Source organism: Vulpes vulpes, chromosome 5 (genome assembly GCF_048418805.1).
Source record: "Vulpes vulpes isolate BD-2025 chromosome 5, VulVul3, whole genome shotgun sequence".
In the NCBI taxonomy this organism is placed as follows: Eukaryota; Metazoa; Chordata; class Mammalia; order Carnivora; family Canidae; genus Vulpes; species Vulpes vulpes.
In genome coordinates, this window is record NC_132784.1 from 56,143,437 (window position 1) to 56,171,301 (window position 27,865).

The 27,865-nt window shown below is 44.6% G+C and overlaps 1 protein-coding gene across 3 annotated transcripts in view; it reads left to right on the forward strand.

The window, feature by feature from the left end:
* The window catches only part of ZNF236 (zinc finger protein 236), a 111,059-nt gene that overhangs the window by 52,846 nt on the left and 30,348 nt on the right, over positions 1 to 27,865 (forward strand). For all 3 annotated transcript variants that reach the window (XR_012001595.1, XM_072758139.1, XM_025997764.2), the window contains 14 exons: positions 6,151 to 6,292; positions 6,916 to 7,176; positions 9,705 to 9,958; positions 11,063 to 11,161; positions 11,625 to 11,776; positions 13,382 to 13,485; positions 15,672 to 15,823; positions 17,120 to 17,332; positions 19,792 to 20,074; positions 22,994 to 23,097; positions 24,819 to 25,184; positions 25,883 to 26,028; positions 26,121 to 26,361; positions 26,776 to 26,955. Coding sequence is in view for 2 of the 3 variants with exons in the window: in XM_072758139.1 (XP_072614240.1) it covers positions 6,151 to 6,292; positions 6,916 to 7,176; positions 9,705 to 9,958; positions 11,063 to 11,161; positions 11,625 to 11,776; positions 13,382 to 13,485; positions 15,672 to 15,823; positions 17,120 to 17,332; positions 19,792 to 20,074; positions 22,994 to 23,097; positions 24,819 to 25,184; positions 25,883 to 26,028; positions 26,121 to 26,361; positions 26,776 to 26,955 (2,697 nt within the window). In the remaining variant the exon portion in view is untranslated. The remainder of the gene's footprint in view (positions 1 to 6,150; positions 6,293 to 6,915; positions 7,177 to 9,704; positions 9,959 to 11,062; positions 11,162 to 11,624; positions 11,777 to 13,381; positions 13,486 to 15,671; positions 15,824 to 17,119; positions 17,333 to 19,791; positions 20,075 to 22,993; positions 23,098 to 24,818; positions 25,185 to 25,882; positions 26,029 to 26,120; positions 26,362 to 26,775; positions 26,956 to 27,865) is intronic.

Here is a 27,865-nt window from a genome sequence, read left to right on the forward strand (position 1 = left end):
GGATAACTGGATATTCACATGTAGAAGAATGAAACTAGACCCTTATCTTACACCCCTTAGACTTAAATGTAAGTCTTGAAACTATAAAAGTTCTAGAAGAAAACAATGACAAAGCTTCTTGATATAGGTCATGATCATGATGTTTTGTATATGACACCTAAAGCACAGCAACAAAATAAAAAGTAAGTAGGACTATATCAAACTAAAAAGTTTGTGCACAGCAACAGAAACCATCGATAAAGTGAAAAGACAGACTATGGAATGGGAGAAAACATCTGTAATCAGTGTATCTGATAAAATGTTAATATCCAAAATATATTTTAAAACTCCTGTAACTCAATGGCAACAATTAATTAATTAAAAATTTAAAAAAAAAAATGACTAAAGGACCTGTAGAGTTTTCTCCAAAGAAGATTGTCAGAAGGCCAAAAGGTACATGAAAAGATGGTCACGGTCACTAGTCATTAGGGAATGCAAATTAGAACCACAGTGAGATACCATCACCTCATCTCTGTTAGAATGGCCATTATCAAAAAGACAAAAGATGACATGTTGACATGCATGTGGAGAAAAGGGAAAGTTTGTGTACTGTTGGTGGAATTGTTAATAGGCATAACCACAATGGAAAAAAAGTATAGAGGATTCTCAGAAAATTAAAGATAGAACTACCATATGACGTAGCAATTCTCCTTGTAGGAATATATCCAAAGGAAACACCCCTATGTTCACAGCTGAATTATTTACAATAGCTAAGAGATGGAAACAATCTCATTGATGGATGAATGGGTAAAGAAATTTTGGAATACTATTCATCCATTAAAAAATGAGGAAATCCTACCATTTGCAGCAACACGGATGAACCGTGAAGGCATTTTGCTAAGAGCAACCAGTCAGAGAAAGACAAATATGTATGATGTCACTTATATGTAGACTCTAAAAAGAAGAAAAAACAAAAAGAGACACTTAGAACAAGGGGTGAAACTTGTGGTTACCAGAGGAGGGGAGGAAGTGGAGGGATTGGAGGCAGGGGGTCAAAAGATGCAAACTTCCAGCTGTAAGATAAATAAGTGCCAGGGATGGGATGTGTGCTATGGTGACACAGCATGTGATGTACAGGAAACCTGGGAAGGTAGTACATCCTGAGAGTGCTCATTGCAAGGAGATGCTTTTTCTGTTTCTCTTCTCTCTTTTCCTTGAATTGGATCTTTTACGAGAGGATGAATGTTTGCTGAGCTGTGGTAACCATGTCACAGTAGATGTCAGGCCTTAAACTTCTACAGTGATGTGTGCCAGTTATTTCTCAATAAAACTGGGGGGAAAGAGATTCTGATCTGTAGTTCTCAGTGTTCAAATCAGAGACGGATATAAAGAAGTCACTGTTTTCTCATATGTATGACTACTTGTCTCTGTGTGTATGAGTATAGTATCACTAGTTTTTCATTTTGTGTAGCATAAATATTTAAAGTATCTTCTCTCTGCAAGTAAGTCAGGCTTTGATTATTATTTTAAACCTCAGGGCTGTAATGATTGATTTTCCAAGTTTATATTTGTGTTTTAACTAAATTGGTATTAGAGCATTTATCTTTTGTTAAACACATTTGTCTAACCTCACAATTTATTTTATGTGTTAGGACATATAATGTGTGTTATGTTTGTCATGATTTTGTTATTTTACTGTATTTGCATTTTCTTACTATTTATAATATGTGAAAGTTCTAAGACTTAAGTAACGAGATAAACACTGTAACAAGATAAAGCTTTCTCTTCTTTTATAATAGAAGGAATTTAGATTTTTTCAATCAGCCAATAATCAATTAATTAATTTAGAGAGGAGGGGGAGGGGCAGAGGGTTAGGGGGAAAGAATCCCAAACAGATTGCATGCTGAGGGCAGAGCCTGATACAGGTCTGAGGATCATAACTTTGAGCTGAAACCAACAGAGGTAAATGACTGAGCCACCCAGGTGCCCTGGAATTTTGGAAGTTTTAAGGACATTTCCAGTTTGTTTTTAAGACACAAAATTAATCAACCAGAATTTGTTCTGTGCCTTTCTTTGAGAATAGTAGTTTCCTTAACATGTCATATATATATATATATATATATATAGACTAATATATATATATATATATATATATATAGACTAATGATCTAGTAGAGATGACATAATCTCACTAAGACCATAGGACATTTATGTATGTTTAATTCACCCTTAATTTCTTTCTTCAAAGATTGAGACCTTATAGGTAGGCTAACTTTGTAGCAGAGCTTCGTATTTGTAAAATTACTAGAAGTGAAAAAATAACTGAAAAAATGAGTCCTGTTATTTTAGTGCCTTAATTAGCTCAAACGAGGGCAACCTCCCCCTCTCCCCCCAAACTTGCAAAGGGCTCAGAATCATTTAGGGATCTATTTCTAATACTTACGCCTGGACACCACCCTTGAGCTTGTAATTCCACAGGTTGGGGGAGGGTGGGAATCACTAAGGTAAACGGTTGTGTAGACTGGTTTGTTTATTGCAGTGTTGTGGCAGTGGACAGTTAGAAGCACTAGAAATATTTATCAAAAGTGTGTGCAGTGAACTGGATATCTTGGTCTAGTGAAATTCCTTGCAGACATCTGAAGGATGATGAGGATAATGTCCTGTGTACTGACTTAGAAGGATGGTAAATGTATTTATGAGGTATAACTAGGCCCTGGATCCTGCTTGTATTTATAACAAACTCTTTTGTTAGAATATATACAACTGTTATTTATGGTTATCTCTGAGAGCAGGTTCTTTTGTTTCTTTTTTTTAGGAGCTTCCTAATTATTTGAGAAGGGGCCAGAGGACTTGTAGGCTGTATGTGAGTGGGTTGGCAAGCGGTTGGAAGAAGGGACCCAGCTAATGGAGTTGCAAGCAGGATTGGGAAGGAAGTGATGCCAGGGTGGGAGGCGCAAGCCAGGCCAGGGTGCCGGACTAGCGCTCTTCAACGCAGGGAAGCAATCACTATTAGTGACAGTGCCAGCTTCAAGGGACTTGCTGTTGGCCGTTAGACTCACTGTTACGGAAAGGAAATGATGAACTAGACATTCTGTGAAGTTGCTGTTTATGACGGAAAATGTAGATTCCAGGAGCCATGGGAGAAAGAGTTGTGTGGGGAACAATGGGAGCTTGGGGGTGTTGCTGCAGAGGCAGGTGCTGGAGGGGGACCCTGTGCCAGAGTGGGCGTGACACCCAGAGTGGGCCTCAGAAAGGCTGGGAGCCCTGGGGCCCGGTGCAGAGAGCCAGTGTGAGGGCTCTCGGTCAGATTCTGGCATCTGGTGGCTGCTCAGTGAAGGCTGGATGTTGTGGGCCAGCCACACGGGCTCATCTGTCTAATGGAGCAAGCACAGGTACAGGCCTGACAGCTCCTGCTGAACCACACAGCCGTGCCATCTAGTGAGCTTCGCATTTCTACACACCTCAAATTCTGACTTCATTAACTGGCATATTCTTTTTTGGTAGGCGAAATGGCAAAAGAAATAGTTTGTTTTCTTATTTGTGAAGTGTCTTACTTTTTCCCCAATAAAATAGGTATAAGACAACCACTGGAGGACTTTTACTTTTTGAAAATTACTCTCTGAATTCCATTTAATTTACCTATTTCCATAAATTTATGTAATTTGTATAACTAGTTGCTAAAAATTATTTTCATTTTCCCATATTTTTCTTGTTGCTTTTTAATGTATATATTATCTAATAAAGCACATAAAATTAATCTCAAATGTACATATTTGTACAGTTCATTTTAGAGCTTTAAAATTTTTTTATTGGTGTTTTTCTTAGAAACCATGCATTCCGATAAGATCAAGAGCAAGAAAATGGATTAACAGATATTATTTATTTGGACTTTATAATTTTAATTCAGTGGTGCTTTTAGGTAATAGTTATTGAGCCTATTTGCATAAAATTCCAAATAATTGTGCCTGAGAGTTGCCGTTGTGCTTTACCAATGAGACCTCTTATGAACATCACAGCTTCTTAAGCCGAGTAGTGACTGGGATGTCACTCTCTTTGGTTGCCATTTTGGAGAATACTCACATTAGCTTTCTGTTCTCTTCCTACAACTTAACATAGTTCCTTAAACACAGTAGATGACCAGTGATCATAACTACTGGATTTGTGTGTGTTGCTTTCCGTCAGTCCCTAATTTTCTAGATGCTGAGGGTAGGAGCATTTATTTATTTGGTCGCATTATCTGTCCTCCTTGGCGGGCGTTGTAGGCTCAAGGCACATCCCGTGCTCAAGTTATAGCCAGTGGAGTGGGGAAAAGGGACAGGAGAAGGAGCAGCGACAGGTGCTGGGGTTGTTCAGAACGTAGCAGGAGCACAGAGATAGGGAGGAGATGAAAGGTCGGTGGGTAGGTGGAGATGGAGAGCCAGTGGGTGTCAGATGCCATGCTGAGCAGTTGTGGTTGTGAGCCATTGAAGGTGTGTGAGCACATGGCTTAGTTCATAAGTAAGGAGAAGGTTGAGCAGAACAGTGATTTGGGGGCTGGCATCATTGTGGTGTTTGTCTCTGTCAGATTCAGTATGTGGGTTCTGGGAAGAGTGACTCAAGCTGCTTGTTTTGAGCGGGAGTGGAGTCACTAGGAAGGAGCTGGGCAGCATAGGATGGCGTTGGGGCTGCTGGAGAGAGGACGTTTCTGAACAGTGTTGATTCAGCCCTACTGCTCCAGGACACTTATGAAATGGGGAAAGTGGCAATTTTAGGGTTTGTGTTGTGTGGATCGAACACAGATCCCAAGGGAGAGGGCTCTGAGTTCTCGTTGAAAACCAAATGGGGGGATCCCTGGGTGGCGCAGCGGTTTAGCGCTTGCCTTTGGCCCAGGGCACGATCCTGGAGACGTGGGATCGAATCCCATGTCGGGCTCCCGGTGCATGGAGCCTGCTTCTCCCTCTGCCTGTGTCTCTGCCTCTCTCTCTCTGTCTCTCCTTGTGACTATCATAAATAAATTAATTAAAAAAAAAAAAAAGAAAACCAAATGGGCTTCTGATGCAAGTGTCAGGAAATGTGGGTCTGTTAACTTCAGTCTGATATGGGGGTGACTTTGTGGAGCTACTAAGTCCTCTCCAGTTGTGTGACTTTGCTCTCCACTGTTTGAGATCATTGGCCGTGGGAATAGAGATGGGGAAACAGGTGTACTAGGCATTGGAGAAGTTCGACTGGCAAATTACTTAATGAGACGGGGAAAATTCTGGAACACCGGGCCCCGTATGACTGGGAGGAGGGTTGTTTTCACATACAACAGGAGAATTCAGGGAGAAGTAGGTTTTGGGGCAAAGAATTGAGCTGTAGCCTGGGCTATCAGGGAGAGCCGGCAGCATGCTAAGAGGGCCTCTAAGAATCCTTGCTGGGAGTAAGGGCACGGGGAGTGAGTGAGCAGGGAGGTTGGGAGTGGGCCTGGATCCTGGCAGGCAGCATGCTGTCAGGGAGCTGATGGTGAAGTCTTCCTCTTAATGCTCCAGGTAAATGTGAAGTAATTCAAATGGCTCAGGTGGACATTTGTCCTGAGTTGCGTTTTGAACTCAATAGCTTGATCAAGACATGTTTATTACATAGGCAACCTAAGGGGATTCTTCCTTTATTGAAAGTATGTAAAACCCGAAATACTTAAATACTATTAAATACTAATACTTAGTACTTTTGCCGTTCACAGATAATCCTTTAATAAAATGGCTATGGGAAAGCTGACTCATTTTTAGGACAAAAGATCATGTTAGGACCATTTGTGGTTTGAGTTTATTATGGTGCTTAGGGAACAGTATACTGAACAAATAAAGGATTTACTCTCCTGATGAACCTACATTTTGGATATAGTTTATTTAGATTCCATGCCATTAAATGTAGGAATCCATTAAAAATTGGCTCTAAGACCAAAGGAAGTAGCTGCAGCATACAGATACTCCTTGTGTTGGAAAATATCTGTCTTATATTAACTGTGTTTCCCAATGGGCTTTTAAAAAATAGCCAATACCTAACACAGTTAAGATAGCACTTAGCGGCAACACTGCAATCTAGACTGTAACTCCTCAAAACCTTCATCTTCTGGGGAAAGCAGTTGCTTTTTGACATTTAACTTTTTTAGTAGCATTAACAGTGAATTATTCCTGATTTTCTTTTGGTTTGTAGGTCTTATCCAGCCCATTCCAAGAAACCAGTTTTTTCAAAGTTATTTTAATAATAATTTTGTAAACGAAGCAGATAGACCGTACAAGTGTTTTTACTGTCATCGTGCATATAAAAAATCTTGCCACCTTAAACAACACATCAGGTAAGGTAACAGATTCAGAAATGGGAATGTAGAGCAAATCCAGTGACTTAGTGAGCTGGTGACTTGTAGAAATTTAAACGATGGTAGTGTCAGCTTTTGGTATTTAAAATATCTCATTTGACCCCAAAGTATTTATTGGTGACTGATGTTTTCATTCTTTAGTGTCATGATTATAATATTTTACCCAGAAATTGTCACTGAGTTTTACGTACACCCCTCTTATATTTCAGTGTTTGCAGTTTCTAGGACGTGTCAGAAAAGTACTTGGTTTGTTGCATTACAATTACTTTAGCAGTGTTTCAGTTGTGTTCATCAGCATTAAGTTGAATGCTGTGTGCTAGCAACAGTGGAAAGAAAGCAAAAACTCGGTCCCGAGAGATGGTGAAATGTCATGAAACTGCTTAGAACTTAGGGGCAGGCTTGCGATACAGCTTTGTCTCTGCTGTGTGCCCCCTCCCTGTGTGGCTTCAGGCAAGTCACTCGAGCTCTCTGAATCTCGGGTGTTCTCACTGCTTAGCTTCAGAAAGTGGTGTCCAAGTGAAAGAATGTACTAGTGCACAATAGAGTATAAAGCATTATAAAGTTGTAAGAAGCTTATTCATGAAAATTTTTATTCTTTTTAGATCACATACAGGTGAAAAGCCTTTTAAATGTTCTCAGTGTGGAAGAGGCTTTGTTTCTGCAGGAGTGCTCAAAGCACACGTCCGAACGCACACGGGACTAAAATCTTTCAAGTGTCTGATATGTAATGGAGCTTTCACTACTGGTGGTAGCTTACGGCGACATATGGGTATCCATAATGACCTTCGTCCCTATATGTGTCCCTATTGCCAGAAAACATTTAAGACCTCACTAAATTGCAAAAAGCACATGAAAACCCATAGGTAGGTATAATTCTGATGGTCACTTTTTAGTAATCTGTAATTCCCAGATGGTGGTAGACAGTGTTTTTAAGAAATAATTGTCTTTAATTCCTGTATTATTCCATCTAGCTTGAGGAGTATGGGCTCAGGAAACTTTCATGTCATTGTCTAAGAATCTGTTAAGAGCTGCAGACTAGAACATTAATGCTTTTATTTTTAATATAATATTGAAGTAGTCTATATTGAGCTAGATGCTTTTTAAGTTCTCTTAAAACAGGTAGTAGTAACTGAAACGCTAAATAAACCATGGCTGGGATAATTAGGTCATGAAGACTGCCAAAAGGAAAATCCTAGTCAGTCAACCTTGGGATTTCTAGGCAATCATTCATATCTGAATGATCATTCTGTGTTGTTAACTAAGAACATATGTTTTAGCTATCACATAAATCCATTGTTAAAATTAAGTTACATTTTTACTTGATTAGAAGGCCCATCTCATCTCTAAATGAAGGTGAGCTGAGAAGCCCTTATAGACACTGGCTGTATCTGGAGCTTGTTCATGTGTGTTTCTGTGATGCCACAGGAGTCTGTATTGTAATGGAAAGCCTAGATAAGGTAACTTTGAAACTAAGAGTCACTAGGTCTGCCATAAGAGAATATTAAACCTTCTGGTCCAGAAAATTTACTTCCAGGCACTATTTTAACCCAGATATCTCTGCCTGATATTACCAACAAAACCAAACCCCAAATGGTAGAATAAGCTAACTGTGAGAATGGTATTATCCCTCTGGATGTCTAAGCACTTAGGACAGAGAATTGTCTTCTTTGATCTTGGCATAATTGATTCGTGCACTGAGAATTGGAACTGCTGGAATATGATATTGGTGGTGTCACTGTGGGGGACTCTTGCCAGTTTTATATCCAGTTTATACTTTCCTGCATTTTATGGAGGAAATGATGGCTTCACAAGCATTTGTACTGGGGAATTCCTGGTGCCTAGATGTTTGGGGTACTGTGCTCCCTGATTGCTATACTAGGTGCCTAAGAGCAGTAGTACATGCTGAGAGGGGTTGACCTGGGACATGACCTGGCCCATTGGCATGTGAGTAATACTTTGTCTCTATCAGGAATTCAGGGCTTTTTAAGCCCGTGCACTCGCCGTGGTAGTGTGGGAGTCCACGCTGAAGGCCTAGTTTATGGACTTGGCAGCCAAGTAGTAGAATTTCTGGGAAGTAGGTCAGCTGTTTTTGGCTAGGTCACCTCTATTAGGTGAAGTGTTGCATTGGCTGCTGCTGGGTGTTCTCCTATAGATTGTGTGTTCTTGAACCCACCTGCAAGCAGCGAGGCGCTTCAGTGTTTCATCCCTTTGTTCAAAGTGTTAGGAATTCCTAAAATACCATACACGCTTATATTAAAAATAAGTATAAAAGGTAAAAGTATAGAAAGTAGTACAAGTATAGGAAAAAAGCTTCTATCAGTTACCACACAAGACAATCTCCTCCCATCCTTTGGGGAGTCATGAAGAAGCCCTGAGTGAACATCTTGGCACTGCTGCAGTCACCATCATAGTAAAGGTGTCACGATGTATGTTTTAATACTCGGCTATTTTTATTACATTTTTGTTTCCCCTTCCTCAGTAACAGTAGTTGAGGGGTGACTGTTTTTGATATTAGAAAATGAAGAAGAAAGATTTTGTTTGGAACTAAGAATGGAATTCTAAGTAGACATAAGATTCTGGAATCAGGCAGATGGTGGAGTGTATTTGCGTCTGACCCTGGTATCTTCAAGAGGGGAACAGACCGTTGATGTCTCAGGTACTGTGCAGCCTATTAATCAGGTAATTGAGCTGCTTTTTTAAAGTTCTTTGATTCATTCACTGAATTTATTGTTCATTTTTCACTTTGGGAAATTGTTGACCTCAATGGAAATATACTGGACATATCTACTATATGTAACAGCAATATGAATGTGAATAATAGTTTTGCAGAAATTAGGAGTAGCCACATATATGCCTCCTAGTCAGGGTTCTGTCATGCAATAGATCGTTGGTCAAATATGGTGTCTGTGGCCCCAGCCTGTGAGGGACAGCAGGTCATAGGACTCTGCCCCCAATCTATGCACCACATTTGTTTATAATATTGAAATCCATCTGTAAAGGTGCTATCTTACTTTGTTCAGTGCTTTTTCTGTATACTTTAACTCATTGCAGAATGAATTTTAGTTTTAATTTTGAACTAGGACAGCTTTACTTTGAAACATATCTTTTTAATTTTCTTTTTAAATTTTAAATATTCTGCTGTGTGTTGTCCTTCATCCTCTCTTTGCTGCTTTCATGTCCCTATAATCTGTGAAAGCCCCTGTTTTAAGGGAACATGATTTTCCTTTAGAGTTATTAATAGCATTTAATTTCAACTGGATTGCCACCATGGCTTCAAATGAAATAGTTTTCTTAAAATGTTATCTAATAAATTGCGGCTTGCACAACAGTACTTCCTAGGAGTAAATTTTGACAGCACCTGACTGTGCGGATTGTCGTTGATGTTTTGAAGATACGAGCTTGCCCAGCAGCTCCAGCAGCATCAGCAAGCCTCCTCGATAGATGACAGTGCTGTGGACCATCAGAGCATGCACGTCTCGACACACATGCAGGTGGAGGTTGAGAGCGAAGAGCTGCAGCAAGCGGCGGCGGCAGGCACCACAGACCCCGAGGCCATGCTAGACCTGGAGCCCCAGCAGGTCGTGCGCACGGAAGATCCGGGACTTGGTCAGCAGTTGACACATCAACCTCTGGAAGCAGATGAAGGCAAATATTTCCAAAGTTCTAACTTTTACAACAATCATATGGTTTTTTAAAGTTCTTTGATTCATTCACTGAATTTATTGTTCATTTTTCACTTTGGGAAATTGTTGACCTCAATGGAAATATACTGGACAGCTGATTATGCTCACTCCAGTCTGTATTGGTATCTCTCTGACTTTAAAGCACAGTTTGTGCCGTGTGTGTACGCCCGCGCGGGTTTGCTGTGATAGAGAATCACAGAAATAGGACCCTTCCACACACGCTTTCTTTGTAGGCTACTCTTCTCCTTTCATATGTTGAGAATAGCTTTCGTTTTCAGTACGTACACATCTGTCTGGTCACTAGCATTCTGTCATCACACACCGCACGTCTGATTCACAGCCCTGTGCGGGTGTGTGAGCCATTTGTCACTGTCTGCAGCGGGGTCAGGCCCTGATCCAACCATTGCTGTCCTCATCAATGGAATCTTGTGGAGAAAGACATCGGCTCTAGTGTAGACAGTGAGCCTGGGGTCGTAGTGATTTGTGTATGGCACAGGCTCCCTGTCTCGTACATGCCTGCTAACAGACAATTTGCTGGCCAGTTTACTGTTTGTGTGATGGAAATCCCAAATGTGTGTAGTCCGTGAGCAGGATTTTGTGCTTTTTATCCTCTATGTTGCCACAAGGTTTTAAATAGTTCTTGAATGTAATTGTACTCAGCGTGTTTCCCTACAGAAAAATGTCTAAGTTATAAACTGTGAAGTGATATTCTCCAAGTACAGAGATAATGCCTTATAGTATACCCCATATATAAAAAACATAAATTATATACTTATTTTTATATAGACATATATTTAACACATTATTAGTCATATTATTTAATATTATTTAATTTATTATGAGTAAGTAAATTATTTATAATAATAAATTAAAATATAAATGTATAAAATGAAATTATATATATATATTATATTTATATATATATATATAAATTGCCACCCTATTGTCTTTTCAAAATGAGGAAGCTAGTGTTTGAAAACTCACTAATATATCCTTTTGGACAGAGTGGTAGATCTCACTGTGTTGGAAATCGATGACTCCCCTTCTGTCTGCATCTTTATCTCAGACAGGTTCGTGGCCCCGCCCACTCTGCAAGGGCACATGGACCAGTTTGAGGAGCAGGCGCCAGCACAGCAGTCCTTCGAACAGGCCGGCTTGTCGCAGGGTCAGTGACGGGTCCCATGTGGGCATTGAGGCAAGCTGCTCCAGGGGCGGCTGGATTTTATAGCAGCCTACATGTTTGTTTTCAGGCCCTTCTGAAATTGATCATTTCAGCCGATAACTTTTGGCCTGGATTGCTCATGTGTGCGTGTGCATATGTATGTGCGTGTGCTGTTTGCGGTGGGCTTGGGTTGTCTGGAAGTACCTGTAGTGACCATCTGCATGTCGTTTGTGGCTGAGACAGTGACTGAATACAAGTAGGGGTGGGGGAAGCCGCACATGGCCGGCTCGTCTGGGAGCCTGTGCAACAGGGGTGTGGGTACACGTTCTTAGGGCCTGCTGGGAAAAGCTAACCCTGATTCTAAGTCAGAAGGCAGAAATCTTCATCTGTAAAGCCAACTTTTTAGTCTTTTTTTGGTGTGACTGTTGTATTTTTTGTCAAACTCATATTTTTTGTTTTGTTTCAGGCTTTACCGTGACTGATACGTATAGTCAGCCGACCCCGTTTGCACCCGTCCAGCAGCTGCAGGACTCCAGCACACTGGAATCTCAAGCCCTATCCACCAGCTTCCATCAGCAGAACCTACTGCAGGTCCCCAGCTCTGATGCTATGAACGTAGTGAGTGTCCATGGGAGGGGCGCTTGTCGTTGGCTGGCACATTCTGTTTTACTTGTCACTGTACTCATGCTCATTCTGCTTATGTAGAAGGATGTGCTGACTTCTTGTGGCCACGGTGATTGCATCATCTGGGAGGCTGAGATGCTCACATACACGTCTTTTCCCTTCAAACATTTATATTTTACTTAAAGACTTACCCCATGACATAAGATTTTACCTTTGGGTTATAAGTCAGGAAGTCAGTAAAGCATCATGTAATAAATTGAAGGGTATTATGTTGCTTTAGTGATATGGCCTAAATGGTTTTATTGGTGGAATCTTAAATGTGGAACCTTAGCATGAAAATACTAAGAATGCTGACATACTAAAAATAAATATTCAAACACATGATTTAAAATTTCTACTCAGTCTAGTTGGAAACATCTAAATTTTGGTTTTGGTTTTGATTTTCCAATTTTTGGGAAAGTTTCAATAGACATGGAAATGATTGGACAATCGTTTTCTTTTTTTAAAAAATTTTATTTATTAGCGAGAGCACGCACGTGCATGCATGCACAAGATGGCAGAGCAGCAGGTAGAGGGAGAAGGAGAAGCAGGCTCCCTGCTGAATAGGGATCTTGATATGGGGCCCGATCCCAGGAGCCTGGGATCATGAACTGAGTTGAAGGTGTTAACTAACTGAGCCCCCCAGGCGCCTCTAATCATTCTTTACAAGCCACCATTGAAAGAGAACAGGGCCACTGTTGGTAGCCTGGGATCATGAACTGAGTTGAAGGTGTTAACTAACTGAGCCCCCCAGGCGCCTCTAATCATTCTTTACAAGCCACCATTGAAAGAGAACAGGGCCACTGTTGGTAGCTTCTCCTGGACCCTCAGAGCACATTTTCGTAGAGTAGAAAGCACTGTAGAGTAGAAAGCACGTCATTCAGATGCTGAATCTGGGCAGCGGGGAGCATGCCATGTGGTGGTGGCTTGCCCTTCGCTGCAGAGCCTCTGAATACAGCTGTGCACGCACCCAGGGTGCTCGTGGCAGAAGTCAGGTGAGCAAGTTGCCATGACAGGTAGGCTCTTGCTGTTCAGTCCTGGCCTGTTCTACATGTTCTCAAGGTCAGCTCCCCTCTGTCCTGTGAGCATCAGTACTTTCTGGACGAGTCAGACATCCTGCACTAGATCTTTACTCAGCTCCCGCTGGGGCAGCTGGGTCGCCATACCTGTGTCAGGAAGGGATGGGGCTGACAGGACTGCTCCCCACGGGCATGCTATTTCTCCTGAGGCGGGGAACATGCTTTCTCTCCCTGTGGTTTTCTGACAAGTGAGGTAGTAGGACTTTGATTCACTCTCAGTAAGAGTAGAGCAGGTGAGGAATCTCTTACTAAGAAGTATAAACAAATAAGGAAAGACCAATTTCATACTTGGTTAAACTTTGTATCAAAGCAAATTAATAGAAAATAATAAAATTGGTATGAAAGACTTATTATTAACCTAACCAAATAAGTTTCTCCTTTGAATCTGCATTTATAAACATTCATGTCCTTAGTTGTTAGTTGTTTTGCATTTATTTATAGGTATTCAGGTAGTCTGCTTTATACTTCTGCTAAATTTTAGACCACTCGTCTGATCCAGGAGTCATCCCAGGAGGAACTGGAGCTGCAGAGTCAACGTCCACAATTCCTGGAGGACAGGGAGGATCAGAGCCGGCGCTCCTACAGGTAGGAGGGCGTCTGGGCGCTGCTGGGTGCTGCTGGACAAACTGCTGTGTGCAGCGTGTGCCTCCCCTTGCCTGGGCAGCGCTGTGAACAAGGTCCATTATCATTCCCATGTTGTTATCATTGAGGGATCTGAGACCAAAGAGGTGAGCTTGCCAAGATCTCTACAGCTTGATAGAGGACCAGGTGAGGAGGTCGCAGCCTGTGCGACTCACCTTTTCCGAGGCGGTCTCCTGTTACCTTGGAAGCCTTTGCTACCATATTTTAGTTAAACCACATTCAGGGTTCTTTGTCATCTTTATACATAACAAGCACAAGGCACAGTGCTTGCAATGACAGTTTGTAAATGCAGCTGCTCGTCTTTCAGGCAGCCATTTGTTCGGCACTGCGTTCTGCGTGCCTTCTAGGTGCCATGTGTGATCTGGACGCTGGAAGGACATGGCTGACAGATAGATGGCTGCCTCAGGACGCCAGGACCAGAACACACACGGGGAATAAGACAAACGTGGTTTTACAAAACTGAATGCGAGCATCCACATCATCTGAAAAGCAAAAGTTTTAATGGAGATAGTCTTGGCTCTATAACATTGTAATAATTTTTTTATTTGCGTAAAATACTTCTGAAAGTCTAATGATTTTTTTTTTCCAAAGCCATTTAACCAAAAAAATACTATATAGTTACCCTTTAAAAATGGTGAGCTGTCTTACCTCAAACAGGTGGTCCCAATTGAGGTTTTTGAGAATGGCTGAGGTTTGCTAATGTCATGAGGAGAACAGTGTTTGAGAGGCTGAGTCACCTTCTTCTCATGTGCCCATGGGATTTGTCCCTCATGCAAGATCTTGAGTACCTTGGGCTGGTGTTCTTGTGCAGCGGATATCTTACCTTTGGAAGTGTGTCATCCTGAGATCATCTTGAATTTGCAGAAATATAACTGTGTTAGAGCCACGGTTCCTCATTTGGGGGGAATCCATGGATGCTGAGGGAGATACACACAGCTGGACTTCAGGATTTCTGCGACTGTCCTGATATTTTATTTACACTTTCATCTATTGAGCAAGTATTCTCCTGCCAATGTTTAATTAGGATTTATCATTGATACTTTTAAGTGCAATTAATCACATGTTTTTTCAGGATTCTTCCTTTGTGACATCTGCTTAGGTATTTGTGGCCTTCTAGGCTTGCATCATTCATGCATTTATTCAACACTTGTTGATAGTCCATGATATGCCAACCACTAGGGCTGTATTAGCAAAACAGAAGAAAACCCCCTGTCCTCAGGAGTTTGCACTCTAGTGGAAAGAGATGAACAAAATGAATAAGGGAGACGCACCGTAGATGTGGTATTGCTGTGGGCCGTGGGGGAAGAGGCAACAGGAGGAGGTGCCAGATACTATGTGAGCTGCTCATGGAAGAGGCAGGTGTTGCCATCCCGGGGAGTGGCCAGAAGGTAGGACCCACGGGATTTGTAACAGGTAGAGGTGTGAGAAGACATGAGGTTTAAGGATGACTTCTTGGACTTCAACCCAAGCAACTGGAAGGAAGAAATACTATCCCTGGAAAGAGGGGAGACTTTTGGGGGAGCAGGCCTGGCGCTAAGGCCAAGATTTGGTTTTGTGTCGTTAGGGTTGATATTTGAGAAGAGGGGTCACGTAGGTTCGTTATACTAGGTTGGGATTAAGGGGAGAGGTCCGGCTGGAGTCACGCAATTGGGAGCTCTCAGTATATAGGCTAATATTTAAAGCCATGAGGGTGCATGTCCATAAAAAAAGGAGAATCTGTTTTGTCAAGTATTTTATAAACCTAAAGAGTGTATAAGTTGGCATTTCCAAGTGTCTGCACTCGTGAGGTGATGGAAGATTTCACAGTGTTTTGTATGGCTTAGTAAGGAAATGAGTACATAATAAACTTTTCTCCTGTTAGTATCGGATTATCAGATAAAATACCTGCTGGGGGATTGCTGTAGGATTTGCTGATATTGAAATAATAAAATATATGTAAGATTACAGATACCTTGAGCAGAATTTGATCCAACAAATTATTATTGCTAGTATTTGATAATTTTTTAGACGTTGGCGAGTACACCCTATTGTGGTAACACTTGGGCCCAATTGTGGAGTGATCACTGGTGAAGACTGTTTGTGTTCCTCCAGTCTCCGATGTCACCCTTGTAATTGTGCTGTGTTAATAGGTGTGAGTACTGCAACAAAGGCTTTAAGAAGTCTAGCCACCTGAAGCAGCATGTGCGGTCCCACACTGGTGAGAAGCCCTACAAGTGCAAGCTCTGTGGACGCGGCTTTGTTTCCTCCGGGGTCCTCAAGTCTCACGAGAAGACACACACAGGTCATTGTCTGCCTGGCACGGGGGCCTTGTGGTTTCCAGGATTTTCACGGAGGGTTGTGGCCATCACTGCCACCTCATCCTAGAACATTTCCATCATAGCCAAAAGAAGCTCTGTACCTGTGAGCGGTACACTCCCCATTTTGCCTCGATGCCCTGCCCTAGGCAGCTTTCCATCTCTGTGGAACGTCTGTTCTGGACATGCCATATAAATGGAAACATGCAGATAGGCCTCCCTTTCCTGAGCATGTGTGCAGGGTTCTTCCACACTGTAGCCAGAACCAGCACCTCGTTCCTTCGTGTAGCTTTGTGTGGAGGGACCACCTTTTATTCCTCCATTATCTGTCGTTGGACGTTTGAGTAGTCTCCATCTTTAGGCTCCTGGGAATTATCCTGCTGTGAACATGTGTGGCTTGGTCCTGTGGTAACTCAGTGTAAACTGTTGAGTTGATCCGACTTTTCCACAGTGGCTGCACCATTGTGTTTGTCCACACGTGATGAACAAGGGTTCCCAGCTCACGCTCTGCTCAGCACTTGGTGTTGCTTTTCCCTCTCCCATGACCATCCTTAGTGTGCCATGGAATCTACTCATGGGTTTCATTAGTACCTCTCTAGGGGCTGACAATTTGGAACTTCCTACAGTGTGTGTATTGAGAAGCAGCTCTTCTAATCCTGTGTCATTTTACATTAGATTCTTGGCAGTCTTACTGTTGAGTTGTTTAAAGAATTTGTTCAATACATTATCAGATACAGGATTTGCAGTTTTAAATCTGTTACTTTTATCTGTTCATTAAATTCAGTATGTTTATTGGGTAATGTATGTTTCATTACCCGTGTATTCTGTATAAGGCTTCATTTGAAAATAGAAACATACTGACAGAACAAGGGCAGGCTCTGCTCTGTAGGATTAGTCACAGTTGGTGGTCGCAGGCACAGGAAGATGGGTGGAGGGCAGGTGCGGCGAGGGCCAGCTGGAACTCCCTGCAGCAGAGGGGAGCCTGCACAGCTTCAATGAGGAGCCGTGGCTGATTGTCATGGTGGTGCGATGTAGCTGAAGTGTCAGTGATGGAGGGGCAGAGAGAACCTGGCACTTGTTTAGAGCAATGCTCTCGTGGCCTTAATTCCACTAGTGAATTAGTAGTAAGACTCTGTGTCTATTTCCATATTCTTAAAATAAGACCAGGGCAATAAACAGTCTTCAGTTTTGTGGCTTATCAAAAATGTCTTTGTTTGCATTTGACTACTTTTGCTTTTAAAGTAATGAAATATGTTTTTTTAACCTTGTTTCTGTTGCCACAGGAGTAAAGGCATTCAGCTGCAGTGTTTGCAACGCCTCATTCACGACCAATGGCAGCCTCACCAGGCACATGGCCACGCACATGAGCATGAAGCCTTACAAGTGTCCGTTTTGTGAGCAGGGCTTCCGGACCACAGTGCACTGTAAGAAGCACATGAAGAGGCACCAGGCCGTCCCCTCTGCTGTGTCAGCAACAGGAGAGGCCGAAGGAGGAGGTACTGCCCATCGTTGATTCGAGGTTCAATAGCCAGATGCTAGAGGACTGATAGATGAGTGTACACATCACTTTTAAAACTAGTTTATTTTCTGACTATGACAGCAATATGTGCTCTCAGGGAAAAGATGCAGGAGGAGCAGAGAAGGAAGCTACCTCAGTAGTCACCACACCCCAGGCATGCGTGGAGGTTGTGATGATAATTTCTTGACAGACAGGGCCTCTTGCCTCACAGTGTCATGGTCCACTTGGTTTTCCCTCTGCTGGTGTTTGTCGTGGACGGATATGGTACTAAACACAGATCTGCCTTGGTTCCAGGGATGACATGGAAGTCTTCCTATTCGGTTCCATAATTCCCCGTTGATGGATGAGTGCTCTCCATCCATGTGTGTCCCTGAGCAAGAGCAGCAGTTAGGGAGCTCCGTACCCCTCCACACGCCTGTGGAGCTAGCGCAGTGTTAAGACAGGCGGGTTAGCGCACCATCCACTGTGTACGTGCCGTCATCCTAGGAATATCCTTTCTTCTTAGCATGTCCCACAAGTGAAACGTTGGGATTAAGAACGTGCAGTTGTCTGTTATGACCACACAGCGTTTTAGCGCTGTGACGCGGTGGCGCTTGATGTCTGTGGGGTGAGTGTGATGAGGCCAGGGTGTAAGCGTTGGGTGGGCTGATGGCTCATTGCCTTCTTCCCCATGTGCTCTGTGCTCACCTGGCCTCCAGGTCATGGTTGTCTCTGGTGTGCTCAGCTGAAGCGACAGCCCTATAGCTTTATCTTATATTTTGGGGGAAAGGTCTTTAAAATGTGGCTAACCTACCTGAAGGTGGTAACAACTCTGACTCCACCACCGAGCCGCTGCTCTGGCCTCCTTGGTAGGTAATTTTGAATGTCCATGTTTCTCACCTCTAGTACTTCCTCACGTGGCGCCAACTTCTCAATCTTGTCATTCCTTGTAAAGCCTTTATTTCCACCATTGTCCTGTGATGAATGGAGGACAAGAAGAAATAACTTCTCTGCTTGCAGCGAGTTATGAAACCTAGGGCACCACATACTATTTCTGGAACCCCTCAAGGTGGAGGGTGGTGATGAACGAGCCGTTGCGGCATCCTATACTCTGCTGAGCTGTTCCCCATCATCATCAGCACCTTATGTCCTGGTGGCTCTGCCATGAGGATTGGCTGGGGCTCCTATGGCAGCCTCATCTCTGCTACATATATATTGATGCCACCTTGGCGTGTCCTGGTATTTGCCCTCTGGGATCACCGAGGAGTGGAAGCCACTGTGCTACTCTCACACTGTGGGCTTTACCTTGGCATGTGTGTGAGGACAGGGCCTGTGTGTCCCCATGAGTGTCTCCTGTGTGTGAGGACAGGGGCAACATGGCCCCGTGAGTGTCCCCTGTGTGCCATACTCCATTCCACTGCCCTTGGCCTCCCTCAGCTTCCCCATGTTGATGGTGCTCTTGGGGCTTTGAATGTTACCCATGCTGGTGGCGCCGTCCACACCCCACTGTCCCCCCGGTTTGCCCAGGGTTTATTATCTCCTTCCCACTCCTTCTATGCCGGTCTCCCTCCTGTCATTGTCCCTCTCCCCCAGCAGAGACATCCAGGTGGCTCCTGGCACTCATGGGGCACTCGCCCCTGTCCCTCTGGCTGCTGTTTATCTTGAGGTTTATTCTTCTGTTTCCTTGTCACCTGTGCCTCTGACCTCTGCTCCCAGGCAGCCTCTCTTCCTCCTCAGGTTTGTTAGGCCTTCTTTTTTTTTTTTTTTTTTTTTAAACTTTTTTTTTTTTTAATTTTTATTTATTTATGATAGTCATCAGAGAGAGAGAGAGAGAGAGAGAGAGAGGCAGAGACAGAGGGAGAAGCAGGCTCCATGCACCGGGAGCCTGACGTGGGATTCGATCCCGGGTCTCCAGAATCACGCCCTGGGCCAAAGGCAGGCGCTAAACCGCTGCGCCACCCAGGGATCCCTTGTTAGGCCTTCTTCTGGTTTTCAATCCCTGCACATACATCCTCCCTTCTCCCCGAGAGGATACTTACACATATTTATTTGAGGGTTTTTTTTTTTTTTTGGTAACTCGTTAGGGCCTTTTTGCTCATTTATCACTTTGGTCTTCTGTTTTGGGCTGCTGATTTTCTTTATCTGAGGATAATTCCATTTTCGCCCACATCAGTGAGTGTGTTAATGAATGCTGGTGACATGTGGATGCGGGCGATTTCGGATCTCTCCGCCGGGCTGGTCCTCAGGCAGGTGCTTTTGTGACAAGGTGGCACGGTGCTGCTGCCCCGGTGACCCTGCTTCTTTCCACTGGTGGAGGGCAGGAAACCCCAGGGGCCCAAATAGAGCTTCATGAGTCATTCATTTTAAACTCTACGGACTTGTTTCATTTCAATTTACTTGTTTTGTGGAAACTTAATTTTTTCTTAGGCTTGAATCCTTTTCCTGTGTTTTGTTTAGATGTGTGTATGGAGGAAGAGGAGGAGAATTCTGAAAGGAGCGCCTCCCGAAAAGCTCGTCCTGAGGTCATCACTTTTACCGAGGAGGAGACAGCACAGTTGGCCAAGATTCGGCCGCAGGAGAGCGCCACCGTGTCCGAGCAGGTCCTAGTGCAGTCGGCAGCGGAGAAGGACCGCATCAGTGAGATGAAGGACAGGCAGGCAGAGCTGGAGGCCGAGCCCAAGTATGCCAACTGCTGCTCCTACTGCCCCAAGAGCTTCAAGAAGCCCAGTGACCTGGTGAGGTGAGGCCGGCCAGCGCCATTCTGGGGTTTGCAAGAAGCATGTGCATGCACCTCGGTCCTTTTGCCATGGCCAGGGAGGTCCGCTGTGGGAGCTGGTGCCTCCCGAGAGGCTGATTTGTTCCTGGTGTGGCGGTTGTAAGCTACTGTAAATTCTGGGGCTTCTGGTCAGGCTCATCTGGAATGTTGGTTAGAACCCATGTGTTCTGAAAAAAAAAAAAAAAAAAAAAGAACCCATGTGTTCTGTAGATGCACATGTCTGCATAACTGTGGTCTACAGCAGCCCCTCCCCCTGTGGTTTGTTAGATCCCTGTGGTCACCATGATCCCTGGGTGAGCGACCCGCTTCCTGATCTTTGTGACAAGGCCGTGGTAGCCTAGTGCGTGTTCATGTGTCATTTATTACCGAGTGTTATAATTGTTCTACTTTATTGTCAGTCATCGTTAATCTCTTGCTGCACCTATTTTAAAAATTAAACCCTATGATAAGTATTATGTATGTGCAGAAAAAAACAGTATCCATAGGGTACATCCATGCATCCAGGCATCCCCTGGGAATGTCATAATGTATCTCCTGAGGCTACGGGGGCCAGCCACTGGAGGTAAAAAAAAAAAAAAGTTATTGAGGATGACATGGTGCCAGGTTTGCAGAGTGCATCAAGGACCTGCTACCCCCAGGAGTGCTGTCTACATAGGGAGCACCTGGCGGGATAGACGGTGATGGTGTCATGGGACAGCACGTGATTGAGCCCAGTCAGCCCGATAGCAGCGCCTGGTATGAGGTCAGGTGCAGCAGGATGGTGAGGAATGGACTCAGGACCCTGAGGGCCATGGGGAGGCACAGCCCGGGGAAACGACGTGGAGGTAGAATGTTTTGTGGCACAACATATAGGATACTTGGGTTTTGCTCGAGGAGAGAGCTAATAGGTGGAAGGTATAGGGCAGCATAACGCAGGGAGGGGCAGTTAGGATTTCAAGGAGGGTGATGGAGCAAGGATGCTATCTGACTCCTCCCGACTCCCAGAGCCTCCCTCCTGACTGCAGAGTGGGTGGGAGAGGTGGGTGGCACAGTGGTTCCTGTCCAGTGAGAGTGGAAGGTGATGGCCAGCCTGCACATGCCTTCCCTTGTGGGAAGGGAAGAACACCAGTGAGAGTGAGGTGGGTGAGCGGGATTAGAGTGAGCCCACCGGGAGCTGGCAGCATCCCTTCTTGGCATGCCCCAGAGGTCAGGGGATGTGATCCAGGCCGGGGAGTAACACAGCAGAGTGTACAGCAGGGAGAGGGCCAGGCGCTGTGATGGAGTTGGGTGCAGCCTGGCAGGAGGGGAGCCGGGAGAGGAGCACCCAGGGCGGCTGGTGGGAGGAGCCGGATCAGCGTGGGGGCTGCTGGGGATCCCAGAGGAGAACCGCACCGGGACCAGGGCTGTGGAGCTGGTGGAGGCCGTGCAGCGTGAGTGCACGCTCTGCTGCAGACCCTTGCAAGGCTGCAGGCCTGGGGATGGCACCCAGGGGATGTCCTCCAGGACACAAGGCAGAGGCAAGGAACTACGTGGTCGTCAGCACGTAGAAACACGTCTGCTTCACCACATGGAGGGGGCTCGGCCATAAGTGTGGGACAGCTCACAGCTGATTGATCTTGTTCAGTCCTGCATTTAAACATTGTGGGAAGGTGCCGGGCAGAGATGACAGGGAAGCAGAACAAAACCAAAGCATAGCCCAGGGGCCTTCAAGTGGACACAGTCCTTCCTGCTCCCCAGAGACAGCCAGCAACGGTTTCTTGGGAACTTTTTTCCAGAAATGTCCACATATATGTCAATATTAAGTTCTGCAATTTTATTTTTTGTCATTTTTACATATTGGGTCTGAGACATATTTGTTAGTACCTGCACACTTATTACTTTCTTGTTAATGGTGACATCATGTTCTATGGTGGAGGGACAGCAAAGTGTATCCAGTAAACCCCTGTATGAGCATGTAGCTTTCCATGTTTGATGACTACACTAGTAGTACACGAGTACGTCACGAGTACTACACAAGTATTTCATGAGCACTACGGGAGTCCTACATGAGCACTACGGGAGTCCTTCATGAGCACTACACAGCACTGCATGTGTATTTCATGAGCACTACATGAGTACTTCATAAGAACTACATGAGTACTTCATGAGTACTCAGGAGTATTCCATAAGTATTACATGAGCATACACAAGTACTTCACAAGCACTACAGGAGTGAGCACTACATGAGTACTACATGAGTATTTCATAAGTACTACACAAGCACTATGTGAGCACTGCAGGAGTTCCAAATGTGCACTACATGAGTACTTCACAAACACTACAGGAGTGTTAAACAAGTACTATAGGAGTAGTACTGCGTTGAGTGTGCACCTGCGTGAGTGTCGGGCCAATGCTGACAGATGCCACCAGCTGGCCTCCAGACAGTCTGTGTCTGAGTGATCCCAGACTGCCCCCTGCCTCATCAGACTGATGGGGGAAATGATATCTTACCATTTTAAATTGCTCTTTTTCAAATGTTGAGCCTGGATGAAGCCTTTCTGTGGAGCTTTTATCCGTGCATGTTTCTTCTCTGAGTCTTGCGTTGCCCGTTCTTCCACTGATGAGACTACTGTTCTCGAGGTTGACCAGCACTCTTCTCTTTGGTTTTAAAGGAAGCACTGTTTTCATTGGCCTTGCAGATTTTTTTTTTTTTTTTTTTTTTGCTTTCTTCTGGATTTGTTTGTGGTGTTTTTGTGTAGAGTGAAGATTAAAAATGGTTTTATTTGGCCAAATTTACTCAGCCTGTACTAATACATAATTTTCATTTATAAGGGTAGTTATGAGGTTGTTTGTAAATGTATGTAAAATTAAAATGAAAAACACTTAATCGCAAATGCTTTGTAATTGCAAATGCTTTCTGGCTAGGCATGTTCGGATCCACACCGGAGAAAAGCCATACAAATGTGATGAATGCGGGAAGAGCTTTACTGTTAAGTCCACCCTAGACTGCCATGTGAAGACGCACACAGGTAAGGGTGAGCACCTGCATCCTATATACGGGCCTTACGATGGCTTTATATTTGTTCCTGTGTATCTTGCCCAAAGAGATACTTTCAAAATCATAGAAAGCTTAAAAATCATGAATCATGAAGAAGTGGGTGTAGAAGGATTTTTGATTCCTGACCTGGGGAATATGATCCAGTTAACACTGGAAATGGAGCTGGGTCTCAATGCCAGGTTATAGCTTGTCTTCTATTCTTATTCAGACTTGAACACTTCTGTTAAGAAAATTGCTTCTTAGTCTCATTTAGGCCAAAGAGATTTGGTTTGTTGAGATTTTACAAGATCTGATGATTGAGCAAATCTGATTGCAGTTATCGGGTAATAATTCTTTTTATGTGGGGAAGAAAGGTCATAAAGGAAAAACAATGTACAGTTTAAGTGGCCATTTTTTTCTTCATCTCATTTGGGGAACTGAAGGTGAATTGTCCTCATGAACATGTATTGAGGCTTTGCTTCTTGGTGTGCACAGGCTGTCCCAGTGGGAAGGAGGCAGGGGTAGGCTCTGCACCTCTGCCGGGATGGAGGTCTGTCTCCACTTTGAGCCACTTCTCTGAGCCTCCAGGTATTGCATAGAAAGACGCACATAGCAAACATCAGGAAATGGTAGATGATTATGGTCCTCGAACTGATTTATGTTCTTAATTTTTGGTTACCAGCAGAACTGACCAAAAACATACAAAGGAAGTTTTACACATTTACGTAAAGGCCTATGATTTTTTTGTTAGGTTAACAATTGGAATTAAATGGATATGTGAGTTGATGTGTCTTCTGTGGGGAGTGTCTCCTGTCGCTTTGTTAGGCACTGTGTGTTGGTCCCTCTTGGGTGATTACTGTGAGCTGCCGAAGACCAGGGGGGCCTGTTCTGTGTCCCAGGTGTGGTGCCAGTGGTGTTCAGGATGACTCACACGTGCCAGGATGCAGGGTTGGTTCCCATGCAGAGGAATAGAAAGAAAAGTCTCTGTGAGGGAAACAGCTTTCAGGCTGCCTCCTCCTCTCTGGGCTCCTTGGGTGACCTGTGTGGCCCCCGAGCAGGTTGGGAGAGCTGGCCTCCCTGGTCTGGGGTGAGTCCTGGTGTGCCCGTCTTGGGGAATAAAAGTCAGTATTGGTTTTTGGGAGCCATAGAAGAAAACAGAAAACCAGAGGCCTTTGTCCTCCCAGAGCCTCTCCAGGGCAGAGTAGGCGGGTGACAGGGCACGCAGGTCACCTCCATGGCCTTCATCACGGCGTGAACACCAGAAAAGAGCTGGAGTACCAGGGGTGAGTGTGTGGCCTACACTGGTGGCTCTGGGAGCCCAGAGCTCATTCTGTAGGGTGCTGTCCCCCTGCGCAGCATGCTGGGTGCCCCCGTGCAGAAGATGGAGAGGTGCCAAGACATGCATGTGTCCCTTGTGCATAGAGGTGCAGGTGACAGCACCGCAGAGCTGAACTGCTCGGGGACCCTTCTGTTGGCTTCTGTCCAGGTTCAGGGTGGGCAGCAGTGCTTGGGTGCTGTGACAGCGCTGGACTCACTTTGGAGCCCCCACACACACTTGGGAGTCTCTGCAGCAGCCCTCCTCCCTCGTGGGCGTCCTGTGCAAGCGCGGGGCTCTTGGCAAGCCCGTGGCCCCCAGGGTCCGCGGACCCCCGCCTGCATCTGCTGGCTGCACATGGACATATCCCTGCTGACCCCTGGCTGGATTTTCTGTAGGTCAGAAGCTCTTCAGCTGTCACGTGTGCAGCAACGCCTTCTCGACGAAGGGCAGCCTGAAAGTACACATGCGTCTGCACACAGGAGCGAAGCCTTTCAAGTGTCCCCACTGTGAGCTACGTTTCCGTACGTCAGGGCGGAGGAAGACCCACATGCAGTTCCATTACAAGCCCGACCCCAAGAAAGCCCGGAAGCCAGTGACGCGAAGCTCATCGGAAGGCCTGCAGCCTGTGAACCTGCTCAGCCCTGCCTCCACCGACCCGAACGTGTTCATCATGAACAACTCTGTCCTAACAGGACAGTTCGATCAGAACGTGCTTCCCCAGGGGCTGGTGGGCCAGGCCCTTCTTCCTGCCTCTGTGTCAGGTGAGACGGGGAGGGGCATGCAGGTTGTGGAGCCTTTCCTTGGAAGGTCTCCAGAGAGGACAGTGGAAAGGTATAATCTCACCTTTCAGATGAGTTACCCTTGTGTTCCCTGTTCCTTCTTTCACGACATCTACTTCAGAACACTTTGACAGTTGTGTCAGCTCTCTCTCACTGGTTTGCATGTGCTTTTCCTCTGCATCCTCACAGACTTAATAGTGAGGTATGTTATTTATAACCCTTCATTAACATGTGTGTGGACACAGGGGCATTCTCTCCTGCTCTTGGGTGCCCTGATTGAAAAGTATTATATTTTAGCCATTTATGTGTATTGTGTACTTACACAGAGTGACTCTTACTGGCTGTCAGACTTCTTGTGTGGCTTTCTTTCTGTTTATGTGACCTGTGGAGTAATTAAAGCCCGAAAAATCATGATTATTAGTTGGGGCTCATCAGTATCCTTTCTTGGAGCCGAGTTTGTGGATGTGTTTAAATTGGATAATGTTATTAATATATTTCAGAGCATTTGTTTTGTATTGAGTTAGATAAGGTACTGTGCAGTACGAGGTTAGCATTAGTGTTTGATAACTAGGTCACATGGATGCATGTATCAAACGGGTATATAACAAGCCCTGTAGAAGAATGAGGATTTTTCCTGTTGGAGTTTTTCCAATATACAGCCCTCCACGTTGTCTCTGCAGCTGGTGGTGACTGGACGGTGTCTCTGACGGATGGGAGCCTGACCACACTGGAGGGCATACAATTACAGCTGGCCGCTAACTTAGTTGGCCCAAATGTCCAGATCTCTGGAATCGATGCCTCCAGCATTAATAACATAACGTTACAGGTACGACAGTGCTGTGTGTTCCAGGCTTGTATGTGGTCAGAGTTGTACCGAAGCATGAACTTTCTGTGACAGGTATCTCTGTTGCCTTTCAGATCGATCCAAGTATTTTGCAGCAGACATTACAACAGGGCAACTTGCTTACGCAGCCACTGCCAGGGGAGCCCGGCTTGGCCTCACAGAACAGCTCTCTCCAGACACAGGACAACACTGTCCCAGCCAGTGTTGTCATTCAGCCCATCCCCGGCCTGTCCTTACAGCCCACAGTGACCTCTGCCAGTCTGACCATTGGCCCGCTGTCCGAGCAGGACCCAGTGATGACCACCAGCAGCAGTGGTAAGTGAGAGCCCTTGGCGCCCATTGCTGGCCCAGCAGGAGGGAGGCCCAGCTGTTTGTGGACAGATACATGTTTGCACTTAGGACACTGGTGCTACTTTTGTCTTTGGAAAGCTCACCAAACAAATAAATGTCCTAAGCATATATAAGCTTTCCCACTGAGAAGTGGTGCTTATTCGCCGTATGCACACAGATGGCTGCCCACATGCAGCTCCTGTGGTCCTGTTGGCTGCCGATTTCTTTGTAAGACTCTCTTGTCTTTCTGGATGAGGGAATCAGAGATAACTGATGTTTTATTTAGAATCTTCTTTTGAAATAATAATTTCATTAAATATTAAATATTTTTAATATAAAAAAGGAAAAGTTACTATTTTTTTTAAGCCCAGGTTTGTTTTGTTTTATAATGATGACCAGGGACACAAGACCTCTCTCAGGTGATGACATCGCAAGGCCTGGTGTCCACCTCCAGTGGCCCCCACGAGATCACCCTGACCATTAACAACTCGAGCTTGAGCCAGGTGTTGGCTCAGGCTGCCGGACCCACGGCTGCATCGTCCTCGGGCTCTCCCCAGGAAATTACCTTGACCATCTCAGGTTAGTCACTTCATATTTTAAACCTCCTTTTCCCTGCAATTTGAGTAAATCTTATTCATGTGTATGGGTATATATATATATTTTTTTTCAACACTGAGTTTTACATAAAGCCAGTGCTCAATAAGCGTTTATAATATGTGTGGGAAACTTAAGTTTAATGATATAGTGTCACAGTTCAAATCTAATACCAGAAATTAGAAATGAGAGTTACTCATGTCATTTCCATGTGAATCTTGTGTGGTCATGATTTGTTGGTGAAGAGCAGGAAGCTGTAGCTTTTTTGTCCACTTTCCTGCTCCCTTAAACTGGAGATGTGTGACTGGGATAACCTGTGTACGAGGACATTCTGGATGCCTTCCCTCCTTCTCAGACTTCTGCACAGATTGTGTAGAGCAATGTGAAATGTGCTGAGGGGCACCGAGAAGTCTATAAACGGGTAGAAAATACCCTCTGGGAGTGTAAGTCACTTGAACCTGGCAAACTAACCCTGTTGTGTCGGCCACCAAGTTACGGCATCCCTGTTTTGGGGCTGTCACATTCATGATCGGGTGGTCCTCCTGGGTCATTGATTCTCGCAGCACATATTACAGGTGTGCCTTGCCCTCATGACTGGGACATGGTGAGATTTTCAGTTATTCTTTAGGAAGTCTGTTTTTCCATTAGCATGTAAAATTATAAATGCCGTCCCTGCTAGAAAACAGTTATTGCTTCAGTGAAGTTTTGTGGACTTTTGGCAGTTTAGAAGTCATTGAAAAAGAAATTATTAAACCTTGAGTAAAAGGCAAGGATTGTGCTGAAGCTCCCCAAATTCTCTAGTACCTCTCTACTGATGCCCACTTACCTGATGTGTCAGCAGGGAGGCAAAAGTGATACCCATGTACTCTGAACTTTCATCCACAGGCCTTTCGAG